Source organism: Dermochelys coriacea, chromosome 6 (assembly GCF_009764565.3).
Source record: "Dermochelys coriacea isolate rDerCor1 chromosome 6, rDerCor1.pri.v4, whole genome shotgun sequence".
Taxonomy (NCBI): domain Eukaryota; kingdom Metazoa; phylum Chordata; order Testudines; family Dermochelyidae; genus Dermochelys; species Dermochelys coriacea.
This window is the reverse complement of record NC_050073.1, coordinates 118,539,002-118,558,815: the sequence shown is the minus strand read 5'-3', so window position 1 is coordinate 118,558,815 and position 19,814 is coordinate 118,539,002. Positions and strand designations below refer to the sequence as shown.

Below are 19,814 nucleotides of genomic sequence, written 5' to 3'. Positions count from 1 at the left end.
CAAGACACAAGAAGTAATTCTTCCACTCTACTCCGCACTGATTAGGCCTCGTCTCGAGTATCATGTCCAGTTCTGGGCACCACATTTCAGGAACGATGTGGACAAATTGGAGAGAGTCCAGAGAAGAGCAACAAAAATGATTAAAGGTCTAGAAAATGTGACTTATCATAGAATCACAGAATAGAATCATAGAATATCAGGGTTGGAAGGGACCTCAGGAGGTCATCTAGTCCTATACCCTACTCAAGCAGGACCAATCCCAACTAAATCATCCCAGCCAGAGCTCTGTCAAGCCTGACCTTAAAAACCTCTAAGGAAGGAGATTCCACCACCTCCCTACCTAACGCATTCCAGTGTTTCACCACCCTCCTAGTGAAAAAGTTTTTCCTAATATCCAACCGAAACCTCCCCCACTGCAACTACCATTACTCCTCGTTCTGTCACTTGCTATCACTGAGAACAGTCTAGATCCATCCTCTCTGGAACCCCCTTTCAGGTAGTTGAAAGCAGCTATCAAATCCTGCCTTATTCTTCTCCTCCACAGACTAAACAATCCCAGTTCCCTCAGCCTCTCCTCATAGGTCATGTATTCCATGATCATTTTTGTTGCCCTTTGCTGGACGTTTTCCAATTTTTTCACATCCTTCTTGTAGCGTGGGGCCCAAAACTGGACACACTACTCCAGATGAGGCCTCACCAATGTCCAATAGAGGGGAACAATGACGTCCCTCAATCTGCTGGCAATGCCCCTACTTATACAGCCCAAAATGCCATTGGCCTTCTTGGCAGCAACGGCACACTGTTGACTCATATCCAGCTTCTCGTCCACTGTAATCCCTAGGTCCTTTTCTGCAGAACTGCTGCCTAGCCATTCGGTCCCTAGTCTGTAGTGGTGCATGGGCTTCTTCCATCCTAAGTGCAGGACTCTGCACTTGTACTTCTTGAACTTCTTGAACTCTCTGTATCCTATCCTTACCCTCCAGAGTATCTACCTCTCCTCCCAGTTTAGTGTCATCTGCCAACTTGCTGAGGGTGCAATCCACACCATCCTCCAGATCATTAATGAAGATATTGACCAAAATTGGCCCAGGACTGACCTTTGGGGCACTCCACTTGATACTGGCTGCCAACTGGACATGCAGCCATTGCTCACTACCCACTGAGCCCGCAATCTAGCCAGCTTTCTATCCATCTTATAGTCCATTCGTCCAGCCCATACTTCTTTAACTTGCTGGAAGATTGAAAAAATTGGATTTGTTTAGTCTGGAAAAGAGAAGACCGAGCGGTGACATGATAACAGTTTTCGAGTATGTAAAAGGTTGTTACAAGGAGGAGAAATTGTTTTTCTTAACCTCTGAGGAAAGGACAAGAAGCCATGGGTTTAAATTGCAGCAAGGGAGGTTTAGGTTGGACATTAGGAAAAACTGTCAGAGTGGTTAAGGACTGGAAGAAATTGCTGAGGGAGGTTGTGGAATCTCCATCATTGGAGATTTTTCAGAGCAGGTTAGACAAACACCTGTCAGGGATGGTCTAGATAAAACTTAGTCCTGCCATGAGTGCAGGGGACTGGATTAGATGACCTCTCGAGGTCCCTTCCAGTCCTATAATTCTATGCCTAATATATTACACCTATAGCATTAATAATTACACGTACTTATAGCAAAAGCTGACACTTTTTCTCACCCATACTGTGCTTTTTATGGTACAAGTTTAAAAAAAGTTGAAAACAACTTTAGTTCCTTTATGACATCTTTTTAGCAGAATTCATCCATTATGTTTGCCCTTTGTGAAAACTTGTTACTTTGAAATGAAGATTACTAAAAAAGGTATACAATGTCTTACTTTTGACGGGCTAGATCATGTCATGACCACAAGCCTGGAGTAAGTGGCAGCATGAGGCTTCAATGTCCCAAAAGCAGACCAGTGACCCTGTCACTCAACTTATTTGTATCACTCACCATCTAAAAGGGACAAGTATTTCTTGAAGCTGCTACTCAATTATTTATAGTTCAGTCCTATTTCCTCTCTCACTCAAGAGGAGAAGTTAGATGTGCCAAACTATACTTAATTTAGCTGACTTATCTCTCCATGCCAGCTCAGTTGCTGACTGGTGCAGTGGGGAGGGGTTGGAAGCCAAGGCTCTGCCTACCTCCCTTCCCACTCTCCTCTCAGTTTCCACACCTGTTCTACTCCCCCCATAGCCAGTGCAGGTGTGAAAGGAGGCTCACAACTAAGCCTTATGTTGTTTTAAAACTCCTGAAACATGCCACAGAAACACCTCTGGAAAGCAAAGTCTTCTATCACTGCAATTGCTTCCATGCTGCCTACTGTGCATGGAATATGTTCTTTGATTTAGTCAGTGAGATGGGTTCATGTATTTGAAAGAATCCTTTTTTCATCTGCAATGCTGATACCCCTGGCTGGGGTATTGGCAGCAGAAATTGAAGCTGAGTCTTTAAGTGCTTCCTACAGGAGCCTCTACTGACTGAGCTGAAAGAGCCCCTCTCTGATTTGCAAGAACACTACCCACTCCTCTTTCAAATCCTTCCTCAAGGCATACTTCCTTCCATGATGCCTACAAGGAATTAGCCAAGGAACTACAGACAGCTTGAGGAGCAGTTGGTTACAGCTGATGTTTATTGATTTAATATTTTTAAATGGGGTATATAATAGATATGTGCATTGTATATATTTCAGCCCTAACCCTACCAAGACTTATTACTCCCATCCTTCCCTTAATGGAACTACTCACATACTTGAAATTAAGCACCTGCATAGATCTTTGCTAAGCTTTCTACCATTATGTACAATAATAACCGGCCATGAAAAGAGACAGTACAGACATTAGTTATAATACCACCTAGCTCTTATGTAGCTCTAGTAGATCTCAAAAGATCTTTACAACAGAGGTCAGTATTATTATCCCCATTTTACAGATGGAGATATTGAGGCACAGTAGCAATACAGGCTTCCCCACAGTGCCCTGGTTCTAATGTGCCCCATCTCTCTTCTCAAAGGGTAATCTCTAGAAGTTAGTGATTAATTACCTCTCAATGCAAACTTAATCCTTGGCATTTTTGCTGGGACTGCCAAAAATGATGCTGATTAGTGGTAACAGGGTTCTGACATATGGGTACCAGTCTGCTGGAAACTGGGCAGAGTCTGCCAAACTCATGTCACGTGTGCAGCAGGACACCCACCAAAGAGTAAAAGGTTAAATTCATTACTGATCTAGTCTGAATTGGAACTGGTCACCTGGACCTGAAGCTCCTCTATGGACCTAATTTGGCAAAACATGTAAGCATGTGCTTTGCTGAATAGAGATGGCATTACTCATGCTTACAAATAAACACATACTTAAGGATCTGGAGTTTATACCCTCGTTTCTAGCTTGGCAAGCCATCCAGCCCCCTTTCGGAAAAGGAAGTTTTCCCCTCAGTCCCCAGAGCCCAAGAGCAGATTTTCCACTCAGTGTACCTGCCCCCAATTCCAAAAACCAGGTCAGATGTCACAGTCCAGGGTTCTTCTGCTCCTTCATTCCAGGATCATTTTCCAACTTCATCATCCTAAAAACAGTTGTGTCTATCATTTTATAAAATGGCTGGCAGGATTCCCTCAGCAAATGCAGAGTCCGCCATCACCCTCCCCCAGGAACTCAAATCCAACAGCTCTGGTGGCCCATTCCAGTTCTAGGTACCTGACCTGGGCCCTGCCTTTGACATTAATGGCTAAACTCAGCTTGACTGCAATGGAACCACATCAGATCATTAGGGCCTGACCCAACTCCCATTAAAGTCAATGGGAATATTTTCATTGACTGTAATGGTGCAGAATCTGGACATTTTTGAGCAAAAATTCAGAGACAGCTCCTAATCCATTCCACATACTCAAGACGTGCATGTTACATATAAGAAATATGCTCAGTTTTCCCCAAGTTCGCTTGGGTTAGACCTTTCTCTTGTTGGGCAGATGGGGACAGAAGGCTACAAAAAATATACATCCCACTTCTACTCCTATCCACACTGTTCTATCAGACTTATACCCTCAATGTGAAACTCACCCCTGCACAAATGGCCTATGCCCACTTAAATCGCATGTAATCCCTGTTTAGTGTGGGGGGAAATTAAATTGTTGTCCTTAGAAATACATAGTATATTGAAAAAGCATAGAACAATCTTTAAAATGATTAATTCAGTATCAGCCCAGAACCACAAACGAAATTGCTCTAATAAGGTCCTAAGAGTTTAGCACAAAGTTAAAAATAAACTTGTATAAAAGTGTTTTCTGCTTCACCAACGATATTTCAGAACTTTAAACACAAGGTAATCAAAGATCCTCTTAGTTCAATGAGCTAATTCGCCATATGAAATTCTGTGTCACGATTCTGCTGGACTTCACACCCACACCCTGTTATCTTAAGAGACTGAGATCCCTAGCTGGACTTCAGATTTAGATTTGCACCACAAAGTTAATGAGAAATGTTTCAAAATATACATACATTGTTTTTAGGATAATGGCTATCTTTAAATCATGGATTTAAGATTGATTATGAAAGTCAAGATGGTTGAAAATCATATAAGTCATTACCCTTACGCCCATGAACCTGTCTTTCAGCACAATCCAAGAAAGCAAGAAGACAAATGCTTTGTTACAACAGAACAGGGCAGAGACGTCTGTGGCTGTCAGCTTCTTTAAAGCCAGTAAATACAGGTAATTAGTCAAAGTCCACAGAATAGAAAAGGGAGCAGTCCTTTTAAGAAAGAGTTTCAACGTCAGACCATCTTCACCAAAAATCCGACTGCATTCCCTAAGAAAAGAAAACAGTTTAATACTCAACTAGTATTTTGTTTAATGTTCACTTGAGCATGGAAAACACATTCTAGACTTTTATTATGTTCTAGACATAGTCAAGTGGGCTTCCTGAATACTAAATACACTCACAAGAAAGTGATATATTCAGTACTGATCATAACATAGCCTACTTTTCTCAGCCACTTAACGCAGTGCAATATTGTAAATAGAATAGGAGCCACTTACCTGGAAGAACCAGCCTCTATGCAGGAACAATCATGGGTAATGTGTTCTCACATGCATAACTCAGGGGTGTCTATAATACTCAGAGTTTTGAGCCCCTGCCTACTAAATCCATGGATTCAAGGACTATAAATGCCGTTCTTAGTGGCTTGAAAATGGCCCAACCCCCAGCCTGGAGGTTTTTCTTTTTTCTTTTATAGGAGTAAGGTCTAAAGAGGGACAGGGTAAGATACTAATAACCTTCAGTACTCGGAAATAGCCAGCTATCCCCTCCAACTCGAGTACTCTGCAGTCTTGAAATAGTTAACTTCTGAATGTAATATTTCCAGACAGCTCCTGTTAGGTATGTGGAAAAATTCCCACCATCAGCAAAATTGACCAAAAAAAAACAAACAAACCCCAACCCACATTTTGTGGCTCCACTTTACTACATTTTTGTCATACATACAGTGAAACATTGCATTCACTAGGAGAAATGGAGACATTTGTTTGCGGATAAAAACTGAGAACAAAATCTGAAGATTCACAAATACCCTCTTGTCACTCCACACAGCTCTGAATGAAGTTGTTTGAGCAGCTAGTATTGGGTGGCGCAGGAATGTCGGTGCTAAAAATTCTGGTTTTAGAAACAATCTAAGTGACACTATTCAAAGTGGTGTCTCAGGTTAGAGGATAGATTGGGTAGTTTAGTGTCCAGCCTGCTTAAAAGCAAATGAGTGCACCCCTGTTGAAATTTCATTGTCTTTCTCAAACCAGGTCGGCCCGTCTTTAATAACCTCTCTCTCCTCTTCATCAAAAGATTCCATGAGACACTCAAAGTATGACTGAAGTCTTGATACAGCAGGTAGCTTAACATTACCACTTCTTAGCACACATTATCTCACCAATGAATGCATCATAAAATTCAGACCCAAGTGGACTGAACCTAGGACCCATGAAACTGGAACATCGTCGATACTTGGTATTATTAAGAAACCAGTCTAAATTCCTTAAACCCAAGAGTGTTCCAAATGCCATGTGGCAATGTTTAGAAGACTCCAAAGTATGTGAGACGACTCAGTATTCCTGAGACTGTGCTGAAGTTTAATTAAAGTGAGTCAAAAAATGCAAATTATTTTTGGTGTGGAATTCTTTTAAACTTCTATTTTTAAAAATTTCTCACAAAACTGTTTGGTTTTTCAAAGGAAATTGAAAAGTTGGTGAAAAAAAGTTGACCAGCTGTAGTTGTAGCACAGATAACCAGAAATATGAGGGATTTCTAGTAGTCACCAAGTTCAAGAGATAAGGTAGGGAGCTATCACAGCCCTCTGGAAGTAGACATTTGATGGGAAAGCCCTGACTGCCAAAAGAAATGGACACATATGAGAGATCAACAGGTTCACAGCCTGGATTCTGAAAATGGACAAAGGATTTGTCATCACTGGTCCATCAAATCCAATATCCTCCTTTCTTGCAGTGTCCAACGCTTGAATCCATAACATATCTAGCCAAATGTGTGATGCAATACATAGGAAATGATTTTCCTTCCTGACCCTGTTAGGTAGTTAGCTTGTGTCATGAAACACGATGTATCGTTCTACTTAGCTTAGATCACTAAAAATACTATTACTAGTTATCAGCTCTCATAACATTATTTTGGATATCAGTCATTTGATGACTGATGATAACCAAATAATAGGATCATTTGATTATCCTGCCATTTTATCAATCCAGCCATTTGAATTTATTTTTATTCTAGCATTTGGCTCTACTTCCTGCAACTGAGATCTGCATATTAACTGTTGTATATACAGGATTCAGCAATAATTTCTTTGTATATGTTCTGAACATCCTGGGCATTAACTTAATGGAGATGCCCTTTGTTCCTGAACTAAGGCACACCGTAACAAAAACAGACTCACCAGCAGAATTTACTGTGTTCTTTGGAATAACTCAATCAAGTCCCTTCTAACTCATGTCTTGGCCAAGTACAGTATGGCTAGTTTTTTCAATCTCAAGAGAAAATCCCATTATTCATCCAAACACCGTGCTGCTCTTCTCATCACCTTTCCAATCTCACCTCTGAAAGTTGTTGCTTTCAGGCAGCTAATAAGCCATTATCCTCATGATTTTTAAAATCTGCCCTTTAAAAGGCCATTGTCACTGTGATAGCACCCAAGGAGGCACTATTATGCCATCAAATAATTTTTTTCCAGGGCAGCACCTATAGTCACCTGCTTTATTAATTCCCACTTACTACTTAAGAGTTGTCTCTTCCTTTGCAACCACTCAACCAAGGTGCTCTATAAAGCAGTAAATTTTGGTAACAATAAATTGCTTCTCCAAACTGAGTCCTGATGTGCCATTCAACAAGTTAATGTGTTAATAGTGAGATTCATGGATAACCTCAGCTACTCCTGTTGAACTAGCAGTTCTTACAACTTATTATATTTTGCAAAGATCAGGTCAGAAATGCATCTGTAGAAAGAGAGAGCTTTGCATGTTCCAGAATTGTAAGATGATGTTTTGTGTCTTACATTTTTTATCTGTAAACATAATAAAATAATACCAGCCTTGATTCAGTGAAGCATATAAGTACAAGCTTAACTATGAGCATGTGCAGAAGTCCCCTTGATTCACTGGGAGTTAAACATGTGCTTAAATGCTTTGTTGAATATGGATGGACCTGGCACGTGCTTAAAGATGAGAACATGACTAAGTATCTTTCATTCCAAGGGATATAGGTCCTGATTCCAGTCTTGCTAATAGTCTGATCTTGTACCATTGGAATCAATGGAAGTTTTGGGACTGACTTCAGTGGGAGCAAGATCGGTCTATACACTATTGTAAATCCAAAATATCTCAACTGCAGCTAGTGGAGTTTGTTTGGATTTCTGCTGGTGTAAACCAAATCAGAATCTGTCTGACTGCCCATGAGTCTGTACTATATAAAATATGAAGGCGGGAGGTGGTACCAGCATGACTTAGAGTGGGAGATTACACACAGCACCAAAGTCATCAGTGTGTTATGCAGGTGGTGCAAAGTGAGTGCTGGTGAAAGCTTTGCACCAGATCACATCCCTGTGCATTCTGTATAAGGGAAAACTGGATTAGAAATGTGCTGTGGGACAGGTTCTCTCTGACATCCCCTATGTTCAGCGGGGCAGAGAGCCGGTCACTGGCAGACAATGGGAGCCAGCACTGGGAGCTGGAGAGAGATCAGATCACTCACTGCTACATAAGCTTATGCTCAAATAAATTTGTTAATCTTTAAGGTGCCACAAGTACTCCTTTTCTTTTTGCGAATACAGACTAACACGGCTGCTACTCTGAAACCTGCTACATAAGAGGAGCCAGTGCCACACATGGTGATGATCTGCCAACAACAGTACTCTAGAAGGAGGCTCTGCAATCTGGCTACCTCATCCTAGTGGCCCAAAGGCTATTCTTGCCTGGGGGAAGGGTTAGGGGGGAAAAAAGAGGGCCCCGGAACCTGCCCCCTCCTCAAAGGCCATGCCTGGTGGATGGGGGAAGGAGAGAGGGCCCTGCAGGCTGCCCCTTCTCCGAATGCCCAGCGGCTTCCTCAAACAGACAGTCTTAGAGGAAAACTGGAATCCAAAGTGTAGTAAAGCAAATAGCTCATCTTCAAAGGCAAGAGCCATCTGTTTTAAAACCTGCCCTCTGGCAAACTTCGCTTTTTCTATTGTGCACACAGACTTCAGCCTCAGCTTTGCGCAGCGTACCACAATTCTCTAGAGCTATTGCACCTAGACCTTGCCCTTGGAGCCTGTAAAAGAGAATGCACCCTATCTGACTCCATCCTCTCCATACGCCTGCAGAGAAGTCACTTCACTCACCGCTGACATGATCTGGCATGTAATGCAGCGGCTGTTTTTAACGGCACATGGCAGCACTCCACCACAGAAGTGAACACTAAATCCAGTGGAAACTGCCAGGAAGTAATGTAGATAGGTAGAATCTAAATATAAGTATGCGGATTAAAATTTGGCCAGGGCATCAGTTATGTTACTCTTGCAAAAAAGTACCACAAGATATTTCATGGCCACAAGTTGCCACTCCCTCGCTTTTATGTCTTAGCCGAGAGATGGCACAATGCCTTCGAACACCATTCTAGGCAGAGGTGGATTAGGGGTTTGTGGGGCCCTGGCCCAGACCAAGCTGGGGCCCCTCCCCACCCCTTCCTCCTGCAGTCCCCTCCTCCCCCTCAGTGCTCCGGCTGGGGAAATGGGGTCGGCAGGTCAGGGCATGGGGGCCCCCACTTGGCCGGGGCCCCTAGGCATGACCCTATTGGCCCAGTGGCTAATCCACCACTGATTCTACGGCACTGACACTGAGGGAAAAGTGACGCCTTCTGAATCACAAAAATCACTGACTGCAGGCTACATTTGTTTGCCCAAGAATTGGAGCACACAGAAAGGGGAAAGGTCATTTGGTGTGCAGCTTTCAGGCCGGATTCACCCCAGCGGGTCCCACATAGGGAAGGCAGCTCCATAAGAGCCCCTCCAGGAGAAGTACTGAATTAGTACCTCTCTTAGCTGGCTTGATTCTTGCCTTCTCTTGGGCCAGCCCCTGCCACTTTGGGGGCTGAACCAGGCACCCCAGAGTTGAATCTGGTCTCTCATCTTAAATGTCCTCTGAAGTAAGGATTTGTATTTAGCAGTGTAATTCCCAAGGGGACTGGGGAAATCTGGCTGAGCTGCTGTGGGGAGTGCAGGGGCAAGAGGGCCAGAGTGACAAACCACATTTACTCGGAGCTCTGCTTCTGCTTGGACTGATGCCTGTATCTCATTATCCTGCATTGTTCTTGTCACTAGAAATTCAATACTTCCCAGCGAAGTCGTCTCTTGCTGGCACCCGCAGCCATAAACAATGTTTGTCCTCAGGGCCTCAATGCTACTCAGCACCTGCTGGCTTTTCCTGGACTTCTAGGTGCAGTAGGTATTCTGGACTGAGTGCTTGAGGGAACGCACACTAGATCCTACAGTGCCCACCATAAGGGAACCACCACTTGGTACCAGCCCTTACTCACTGGTATGTGAGATGCCATCCAGCTATTTCCAGGGAACAACTGCACATAACACTGTGGGTAGACTATTGGCAAAGGCTGACTTTTTAAGGGGGACCACTTTCCCTGTGAGGTCCACAACATTTCATTAAAAGAAAAGGAGTACTTGTGGCACCTTAGTCTCTAATGTGCTACAAGTACTCCTTTTCTTTTTGCGAATACAGACTAACCCGGCTGCTACTCTGAAACCAACATTTCATTACTCGCCCTTCGTAAAGAGTTCAGGCTTCATGCTTCCCTCACATTTCAGGCTCTCTGGCAGGTGCTTATGCTTAATCTATGACCAGGAGGAAAAAGGCAGGAGTTGTATTAAAATACTCTACCTCGAGAAGGCTAAAATCACAAATTGAAATTCAGGGGACAGGTTGCAATAGTGAGTCACTTTTGAGACTAAAAAACAGAAATCTCAAGGGTAAGTGGTGAGAGTTTCAAACCAGTTTCAAAGACTTTAACCTTCATAATCCAGCAAACTCAAAGCTGAAAACCAAGACTTTTGTCCTGACTAACAGGACTTTTTTTTAAATGCAAAAGAAGCAACAAAGGCTCTGCATGGCTTTGATAGGCTGGGGTGATATTTTAAAAGGAGATGACATTATTACTGCCATAGTGGAGATGTTATAGACATAATTTGTTATGGTATGTTGCAGAACCTATTGGACAAAATCTCATGCCTCTTTAAGCCACCAGTGAATCACTCTGTCATACAGAAATAAAAAAAACAACACCACACACACACTACTAGTCTAGGGATAAGCATGGGCCAGATTTGATTGAAACAAATGATCTATTTCACAAAAATAAAGCCAGCAAAGGAAACAACAAATGGTAGAAAATGAAAGTGAGAACTCGTTAACGGGGAAAATGCTTAGAGCACAAAAGTAATAACTATAAATACATTTTAAAAATAATAAATGACGTTTTAGGATGGTAATAATCAGAAAAACAAAAAATTTCAAGAGACAAGGAGAAGTCTGGATAGTATTATGGGATGATTTTTCACACTTGGACATTCCCAGTTACATAGATAGATTTGGGTTCACCTAATATATGAACCCAAATAATAATACTACCTAATTCCCTGATGTGCCTGTATAAATCAGATACACTGGCCACTATTACAAAGTCATCATTTTCCAACAGATACCCCCCACCCACACACACACACTGGAGCCTGAAATATCACAATTTCACTATATACCTAGAACTGGAAATACTCCGGGAGCTGTATAATATCTGTTGGCAAATTCTGATTTTCTACTAGCAAACACTCATACTCATTAGCCCTGGCACCTAACTTGCCATTTGTGCACGCTCAAGTACATGATTTGCATTTGCTTATCTGATATTTGTCTGCATAAAATTCCCATATGTGCGCAAATACATACATGCAACTTTGACAATTGGACTCTGAAGGTTTGGGTTGTTGGTTTTTTTAAAATCTGTGGGCCTTTTGTGAGTGTGGGTCAAAGCTCTCAGAATGTCCTAGTTACAATTAGGTAGTGCGTGTGAGGGAGATCCCTGGAGGCCATTGTGGGGGTGGGGAGGAGCTGACAATAAAATCCCTGTAATTTGGATAAGAATACATTGAAACCCCACTGCACCAGACATGCACCAGACAGGCCCGGGGCGATGGATCCCTCAAGGTGCTGAGCACTCTCTGCTCTCAGGATACTCAGCAGGAGACACTCCTCAGCTTCCAGGATCAGGCCCACACAGTCTACATTCAGCTGATAGTATTATACTTACAGTCAACATCAACCAAAGCAGAATCTTCCTTTTCAGGGCCTGGCCCATTGACCTCAATGTGCTTTAGATCAGGCCCAGAGTGTGCATTAATTCAAATAAAATTGTAAAACACTGTTTCACAGTGTCCAAAGGCATAATACAGGGCATACATGCTTTAGTGATTATAGGTTGTATGAAATGGTAGAGGGGAGGTGGTTCTTTCTTAATAATACAGTTATTTGCAGGCTGCACAAATGGTTATTCTCAGACTTTTGTTGTGGTGGATGTATAATCAGATGATTAACTGATTTACACACAGAAACGATTTGTTCACACAGATAATAGCAAAGCATTCATCCTAATGCTCATTCATTTTCTCTATATTTACTAGTATTGGGCTACGCTCTCCTTCCTGGCCTCACGCACCGAAGCCGAGCGGATAGTGGTTGGTGTTCTCACAAACCATCACAGTTTAGGAAGAACCAGGATGAAGGGATCCTTCTTGCACAAACCAGTGTGATCTTTGGAGCAGCAATTAATTAAGTGCAACTGTCCAATTTTAGATGGATTGATGTGATGTAAATAATAATTTAAGTCCAACTTCAGACCTAGGATCCCTAAAAGAGCATCAGAGAGAGGGATCTGGCCCATAGGCCCCAATCCTGCTGCTGTTAAAACTCCTAGTGTTCTCAATGGAAGTATCACTCCACCCTCAGTAAGGAGTCCAGACCAGAATCTGATACCCATATGTTGACTAATACCTTACTTCACAGACACTGTTGAAACCAGTGGGGTTGCTTGCAGAGCAAGGTGTTACCAAGTAAGAGTAAGAGTATCTGAATCTGGCCCTTGTTTAAAATTGCCCTATGATTGCTTTGGCAGGATGTTTTACCTCTTGTGAGTCAAATTTAAGTTGCAGTCCCTGGAGCAATTGCAAGCTGGCTACTGGAGAGGAACAGGGATGTGTATAGGGTTGCACCCTTCTAATGGCTGGTAACCAGACTCCCAAGGCCTCACCCCCTGCTCTGCCTCTTCCCCCCAAGACTCCACCCCAGCTCTGCCTTTTCCTTCAAGACCCCGCTCCTCCTCTGCCTCTTTCACCCAGGCCCTACCCCTGCTCTGCCTCTTCCCTCGAGACTCTGCTCCTTCTCTGCCTCTTCCCCCAAACCCCTCCTCTTCCCCTGAAACTCCACCCCCTCTCCACCTCTTCTCCCAAGGCTTCATCCCCTTCTCCACCATTTCCTTCCCAGATTGAAAAAAAAAAAAGGGACATCAGGGCTTGTCAAATGGCACCAGGACAGACAAGCCAAAACCCAGGCTGTCTGGGTGAAAACAGGATGGGTGGCAACCCTAGATGTGTATGTCACTGTCCATGTAACCAAAAATTATAACTGCAATTAATCTCCCAGCATTTCTTCACTTCAGATTGAGTTTGCTCTCAGCCCATAGCAAAGTGCAGCGTGTAGCTGCTTTGCGCAAAGCGCAGATTAGGGAGGGAAGTGTGACTCTATAGCTCACAATTCCTTCTCTGGGTCTCCCAGCATGGGGGGAAGCAGCCTTTATAGAAAGGGGATGAAAGCCATGTCCCTACTTCCCTCAAGGCAGACTGTGGCCTGATATGTGGATAGCCTACACAGGGGCGTGGGGAAATGGTTTTCATACCATTATTCCACCTACACAGGGGCCTTTAAGACGAGCCACAGTCTTCCATCTCCCCAGCTTTGAGCTTCATCTTGGCCATCTGATTTATTCTGGTCAGACTTTACAGTAAAGTTGTATGTTACAGACGCGAATAGTATCTGTTATAAATGGCTATAAGCACATCAATACAAGGTATAATCCATGTTTGTAATCCACGGTCATAAGCAACCAATTGACCTGCTGAACTCAAGAACAATCTATAAAAATTAACCATTCATTCAAGCATATGTAAATAATCTATTAACTTCTAATAAACAATACATGACTGGGACCTTAAAATAAAGTGTGATCTTTATTCTGCCCCATCACACCAAAAAGCAAACTATACAGCTAGAGTCAAAGAAAACAGCTGTCATTTGAGTCAACAGTTATGGAGACCCTTAAAGCGACAGTGTCACAATAAAACCTACCTGAATTTTTTGACTGGAGACTGCTTTTCCTGTGAAGTTGCAAGGTGCCCAGAATAATAAACAGGGAAAAACATAATGTTCCAGTTTGTTGAAAACCAAGTCATGAAAAATGGATAGTCAAAGTTCTTATATGTGATTTTCACAATCTGTGTGGTTCCAACCCAAGAGGATGAGACTGATAAGATTATTAGAAATCCCCAGACAACCTTAAGAAAGGTAGATGTGCAAGATTGACACCGGGTCTGTGATTGGTTTTCTTGACTGTTGTTCTCGGTATGGGTTTGTGTCCCTTCTTCTCCTGAAAAAAAGAGGAGAGTTACAGGCAAAATGGATCCATTTCAAGGAATTCATAATTTCTGCTACAGTATCGGGTTCTTTAGCACCTCATCCCCCTGGACCAAACACAATGCCCCCCAGCCAAGCACTTGGAATGCTGTAAAGAAGTACTTCAGTAATAAAACAACCATAATTTCAAGGTGATGGGAACAAAGTACAACCAAATTACAGTGGCACAAGGTACCAGCCACTGTTTCGGGGCCTTCTTTTGTCAGTCAAGCCTGTAGCGTACAGCTGTATCCCTCTCTTAAGGCCAACTATGTTACAAAACCAAAAACTGAATGTTTGCTATGTAAGCCCGTAGAACTGAAACTAGGAACAAGCCTTTACAATTCAAAGGTCTTGACTCGGAAAGCATATTTTTATTTACAAGCTTAGGGAAAAAATAATTTGGTCGTTTCCTTTTAAAGTTTATCACATAGAATGAGACAGATTTGCAGCTATACAGTTAAAAATGGAAATGAACAAAACTAGATCCTGATAATAAAATCACTAGATAGAAACAAAGAAGAAATAGACTGTGATCATTCCCTACTCTAGGTTTCAGAGTAGCAGCCGTGTTAGTCTGTATTCGAAAAAAGAAAAGGAGTACTTGTGGCACCTTAGAGACTAACAAATTTATTTGAGCATAAGCTTTCGTGAACTACAGCTCACTTCATGCATCCGATGAAGTGAGCTGTAGCTCACAAAAGCTTATGCTCAAATAAATTTGTTAGTCTCTAAGGTGCCACAGGTACTCCTTTTCTTATTCCATACTCTAGTTACTGTGGAAATGGTGAAACAGTTGATTCATTTTGCTCCTTGGTCTGATGTGCCAATAGAATAGTCAGCCTATCTTACTACATGAGAATGTACCATGGTGGTTTGGTTTCAGGAATAAAGGGGTTTTAATGATAAAAATCACTACAAGTAGCTACACCACATGAACAGCAGCTACCTTAACTAAACGTTTTTACAGGTTTCAGAGTAGCAGCCGTGTTAGTCTGTATTCGCAAAAAGAAAAGGAGTACTTGTGGCACCTTAGAGACTAACAAATTTATTAGAGCATAAGCTTTCGTGAGCTACAGCTCACTTCATCGGATGCAGTGTCTATGGTTTGACCAGCATATGACATTATTTATTATGGGGATCGATTTGTTTATTAATGTGAATAGGAACTATACACCAGCTGTGAAGATTGGCTACATCATGAGTTCTGTTATAGAGAAGGTCAACATAACAACATGTGAGAAAGGCAGGATTTCAGACCAAAGCTTGACTTCCCTTTGATGTAGTTGCTTTTGATATAGGATTACCATTATGTAAATGTAGTGGACCAAGTTAGTAGAGGTACATCAGGGTGAATTTGATCTCGGAAGTGTTTCTTTTAATTATATCAGAAAATGCACTATAACCAAGAACTTTATAATGAGGAAACAGTGCATTTTGCAACTGTGCAGTGGCCTCTTTCTTGAATATAGATGGTAAGGAGGTTCACCAGCAGGAGTTTTAATTCCTCGTTGGGCCACCCAAACCAGAGAGGTCAAAGGATAGGGACCAGGCCCGCCAACCCCATGTCCCACTGGACCTCCAGGTTGGGGGTTGAGCAATAGGCCAACAATCTAACCTCATAAAAGAGTTAAGTTATAGAAACACAACACTGCAGCCATTCCAGCAAACAGCATGGGAGACAGAGACGGCAGAGGCTCATTCATGCCCAAAGCAACAGCTATTTAGCTGTGCCGTTTAACTGTGAAAAAAAAGAGTTCAAATCAAATTAAAGGTCTATTAATAACATGCAGAGAATAATTAGAGAGTGCTTTGAAAAGATAGTTTTTACAAAATGCAGTCAGTTTAACATTCTCTTTAACTGATGGGGGGCAGGAGCCAGAGCATGATATTTTAGTCATACTAATAATGACTGACCGCTACTACTGAAAGGTAAATTATAGTTTATTTGCAAACCAGAGATGCTTGCACAGAACAAGTTATGTAATAGTCACACGTGGGGTTACCTGCAATGCAGAACTATGAAGCAATTAACTCTCATTGATCTAATAGTTACAGGTTTCAGAGTAGCAGCCGTGTTAGTCTGTATTCGCAAAAAGAAAAGGAGTACTTGTGGCACCTTAGAGACTAACAAATTTATTAGAGCATAAGCTTTCGTGAGCTACAGCTCACTTCATCGGATGAAGTAGCTCACGAAAGCTTATGCTCTAATAAATTTGTTAGTCTCTAAGGTGCCACAAGTACTCCTTTTCTTTTTGCGAATACAGACTAACACGGTTGCTACTCTGAAACCTGTGATTATGCAAGGCACTGAATTTAGCCGTATAGAGTGGAAATCTGTCAACTTCATGAAAAAACTCGCCACCAAATGCATCCGATGAAGTGAGCTGTAGCTCACGAAAGCTTATGCTCTAATAAATTTGTTAGTCTCTAAGGTGCCACAAGTACTCCTTTTCTTTTTGCTAATAGTTACAGTAATCACAGAATAATAGAAAGCTAAAACATCTTTGCACGGGCCCTACATTTTCCAATTACCACACAACTATGTAATTATTATAACTATGCACGAAGCTACCATTTGCATTTGGTTTGGATTTTGCAGTCCCAGATGTGGATGTTATTGAAAATAAGAGAAACATACACTCCTTGTGAGTTCTTGCTTGGTTCAAAAAGGTACATGAGCCTCCAGTCTGATTAATCTTATATGGTGGAATAGGCTAAATAGCATAAATTCCTTCAAAAGTCCATGGGACTTCTGCTCCAAAATCACTTAAGCACTTCAAAAGTCTCATCCACCAGCAAGGATTAAAAAAAACAATAACAATTCTGAATAACAAGCCTGCAGCCTGGATTCCAAGAGGGTGGCCTACAGGGTTTAGCTGATTGCCATATTTGGGGTCGGGAAGGAATTTTCCTCCAGGGCAGATTGGAGAGGCCCTGGAGGTTTTTCGCCTTCCTCTGTAGCATGGGGCACGGGTCACTTGAGGGAGGCTTCTCTGCTCCTTGAAGTCTTTAAACCATGATTTAAGGACTTCAATAGCTCAGACATAGGTGAGGTTTTTCGTAGGAGTGGGTGGGTGAGATTCTGTGGCCTGCGCTGTGCAGGAGGTCGGAATAGATGATCAGAATGGTCCCTTCTGACCTTAGTATCTATGAATCTATGAATCTAGGTATAATGGGCATAAATAAATCCATTCTAAATGGGTAGGAAATTTCCAAAGATTCCATTTCTACTGGTCATCAGGGTGGAGCCAGGCCTGGGCAGGGAAGCAGAACCAATGCACAGATGCTGAAGGGTGAGCTACCAGAAAATAAACAAACACATCAGTCAAAGCAACCAGTAAATAACTTTTCACAACCACCAAGATGGAAGAGCTCTTCTGTGTCTGCAATTAATCCAATCAGCAACATAGCAATAATCATCACCTGTCATGGGTATGGAAATAAATCTGGGGATCCAAGAAGCACAGAGGGAAAGGAACAGAACTGATAAGACATTGTGGCCTGAGGAACACGATATTGGAAGGCAGCTAGTGACCAGAAAACCCCATACATTCGTTTAACATAGTCTTTGCTTACGATGGCTGAATGGCAGTATGGTAACAAAAGGGGTCTTGCAAAAGAATGGTACGTGAAACAGCACAATGCACAGGCTGCTCTTCTACATGCATCAGTGTCCGCCGTCCATCTTGTAGACCTGAAGTTTAGCTCACTATGCTTTCTTTGTGACTACTCCTCATGTGGACCTATATTGTCCCTGTCTAGCTACAGTATTTTCCCAAGACAACCTTGCTCAGATCTTATTCCTTAGAAAGGGATGCCCAGAACTGAAAGGGGATGCAGTCAAAAGTGATAGGGTGCCAAGTTCAAGGAGAATCAGGTCAGGGCACTACCACTCCTCAGAGGGACCAAGGTCCTTCCTTAGGGAACTCAGGATTGATTCTGATTTTGGTTTCACACAGGTGTTGGCTTGAATGATCACCAGGATAAGTGAGATCAGAATCAGGTCTCTAGTGTCTTGGGTATGATCCTTCTTGCATGCTATTCACTGTTGTCACAGGGTATCTCAGATATTTCTCCAGGATTCCCAGCTGTTCTCGCTGCAACTCATATACTTTCTTTCTACAGGACTACTAGCTCCCTCAGTTCACCCAGCTGATGGGGACACTAGAAATGGCTGCCTCGTCTCAGAGTTTGGGCAACAGAGAGACAGAAAAGGAGACTCAACTCCCACATTCTCAATGTGTTTGGGAGATTCAGCCTCCACCGCCTCCTCCTCCCCTTGCCACTTTGACTCCAGAGTTTTCCCAAGGAGCTTGGGCAATGATGTTAGTTCAGTCCCAACTGCTCTCCTCCTGCTAGAAGAATTCAGCAGACTTGAAAACTCTGCCTCAGGCCAATGTGTCATAGTTGTGTCCATCCCACCCACATGGATGAAGGAGCCGCCAATGCCCAGGTTGATCTGTTGATGGAGAAACCAGAGACAGCACCATATCTACAGGTTAACTTGGGCTACACTTCTGCAGTAAAGGGGGAGGCTACATCCTGCGGTAAGCCCTGATGCCTTCCTCAGCAGCTGACTGGTGATCTGAGCTGGGGTTAATGGTCTCGCCTAGATATCGTTCCACCTCTTGCTCTCTCTCTTCCTCCTCTTCAGAACATCCATGGTCTGAGGTGAGAGGGCCAGTGGCTTTGAGAAGGAATAGAGCTGGCTTTTAAGGGTCCCTGGGCTCTGGCCTGGCTGAAGCTGAGGAAACACAACTTTGTAAAACTAACAGTGTGTTATTATTTATAATCCTTTAAAGGTCTTCCATGGCTATTGGGCTTATACATCCAACTTCTCAGATACTAAAGCATATATTCCTATTAGGGACCATGCCTCTTTTTCCCCTCCACTCGTCAATCCCTCCAAACCCCAATTTTCAACAGACAAAGGAATGGCTTTCGTGTGGCTGTGTTGCTCACGACACAGGAAACCATGTCAATGCTTTCTGACATTGCACCAACCACGGCATCCTTCCAAGACAGATGAAAGCAGCCTTTTTCAGGCATATCACCTTGCCAGATATGCGGCTATTGTGCCTACCTGATCTGATCTGCCTCTCGACTCTGCTGTGCCGGCAAATTCCAGAGGGGCTTCGACTCTGCAGCTCAAGAATGGGAGCAGCAGAATCTTCAGCAACAGATAAAGGGGAGAGCTGCCTACTGATGCCACTGCGTGTGCTGGGGCAGTTGGCTCCTGGCTTGCATCGGGTGACAGATGATCGGGAGGCACCTGAGAAGAAAGAGTTTGCATAAGTTTGACTGTAAGCGCCCTTGAGAACAAGGTGTTGCGGGATTTCAAACATCTTGACAGTGAAATGCATACAAATGACTCATGGGGGAGGTGTGCACACCACAATAATCAAAGCCCCCGCTGGCCAAAAATGAATTCTTATCTTTCCCCCCCATACACAGAACCTCCCTACGATGATTAACTGTTTTTCCTGAAGGAATTAGAGTCCTAAACTGGAATACATTTTTAGCTACCATGCGCCATCCATTTGGTTTGAATA

General features: G+C 42.8%; 1 protein-coding gene and 1 long non-coding RNA gene across 3 annotated transcripts in view; one reads left to right on the top strand and one right to left on the bottom strand.

Moving 5' to 3' along the window:
- SLC35F4 (solute carrier family 35 member F4) overlaps positions 1-19,814 on the bottom strand; it is a 186,975-nt gene that overhangs the window by 20,862 nt on the left and 146,299 nt on the right. The window contains exons 2-4 of one of the 2 annotated variants that reach the window (XM_038407982.2): positions 19,346-19,534; positions 13,936-14,233; positions 4,588-4,807 (exon numbers count right to left, since the gene is read on the bottom strand). In XM_038407982.2, coding sequence (XP_038263910.1) covers positions 4,588-4,807; positions 13,936-14,233; positions 19,346-19,534 — 707 coding nt within the window. Of the gene's footprint in view, positions 1-4,587; positions 4,808-13,935; positions 14,234-19,345; positions 19,535-19,814 lie in introns of those variants that run through there. The other variant, XM_038407986.2, reaches the window with a different exon arrangement.
- LOC122460679 lies at positions 16,226-17,065 on the top strand. The gene is made up of 2 exons (XR_006282137.1): positions 16,226-16,317; positions 16,735-17,065. It is a non-coding gene; the product is annotated as an uncharacterized LOC122460679 (long non-coding RNA).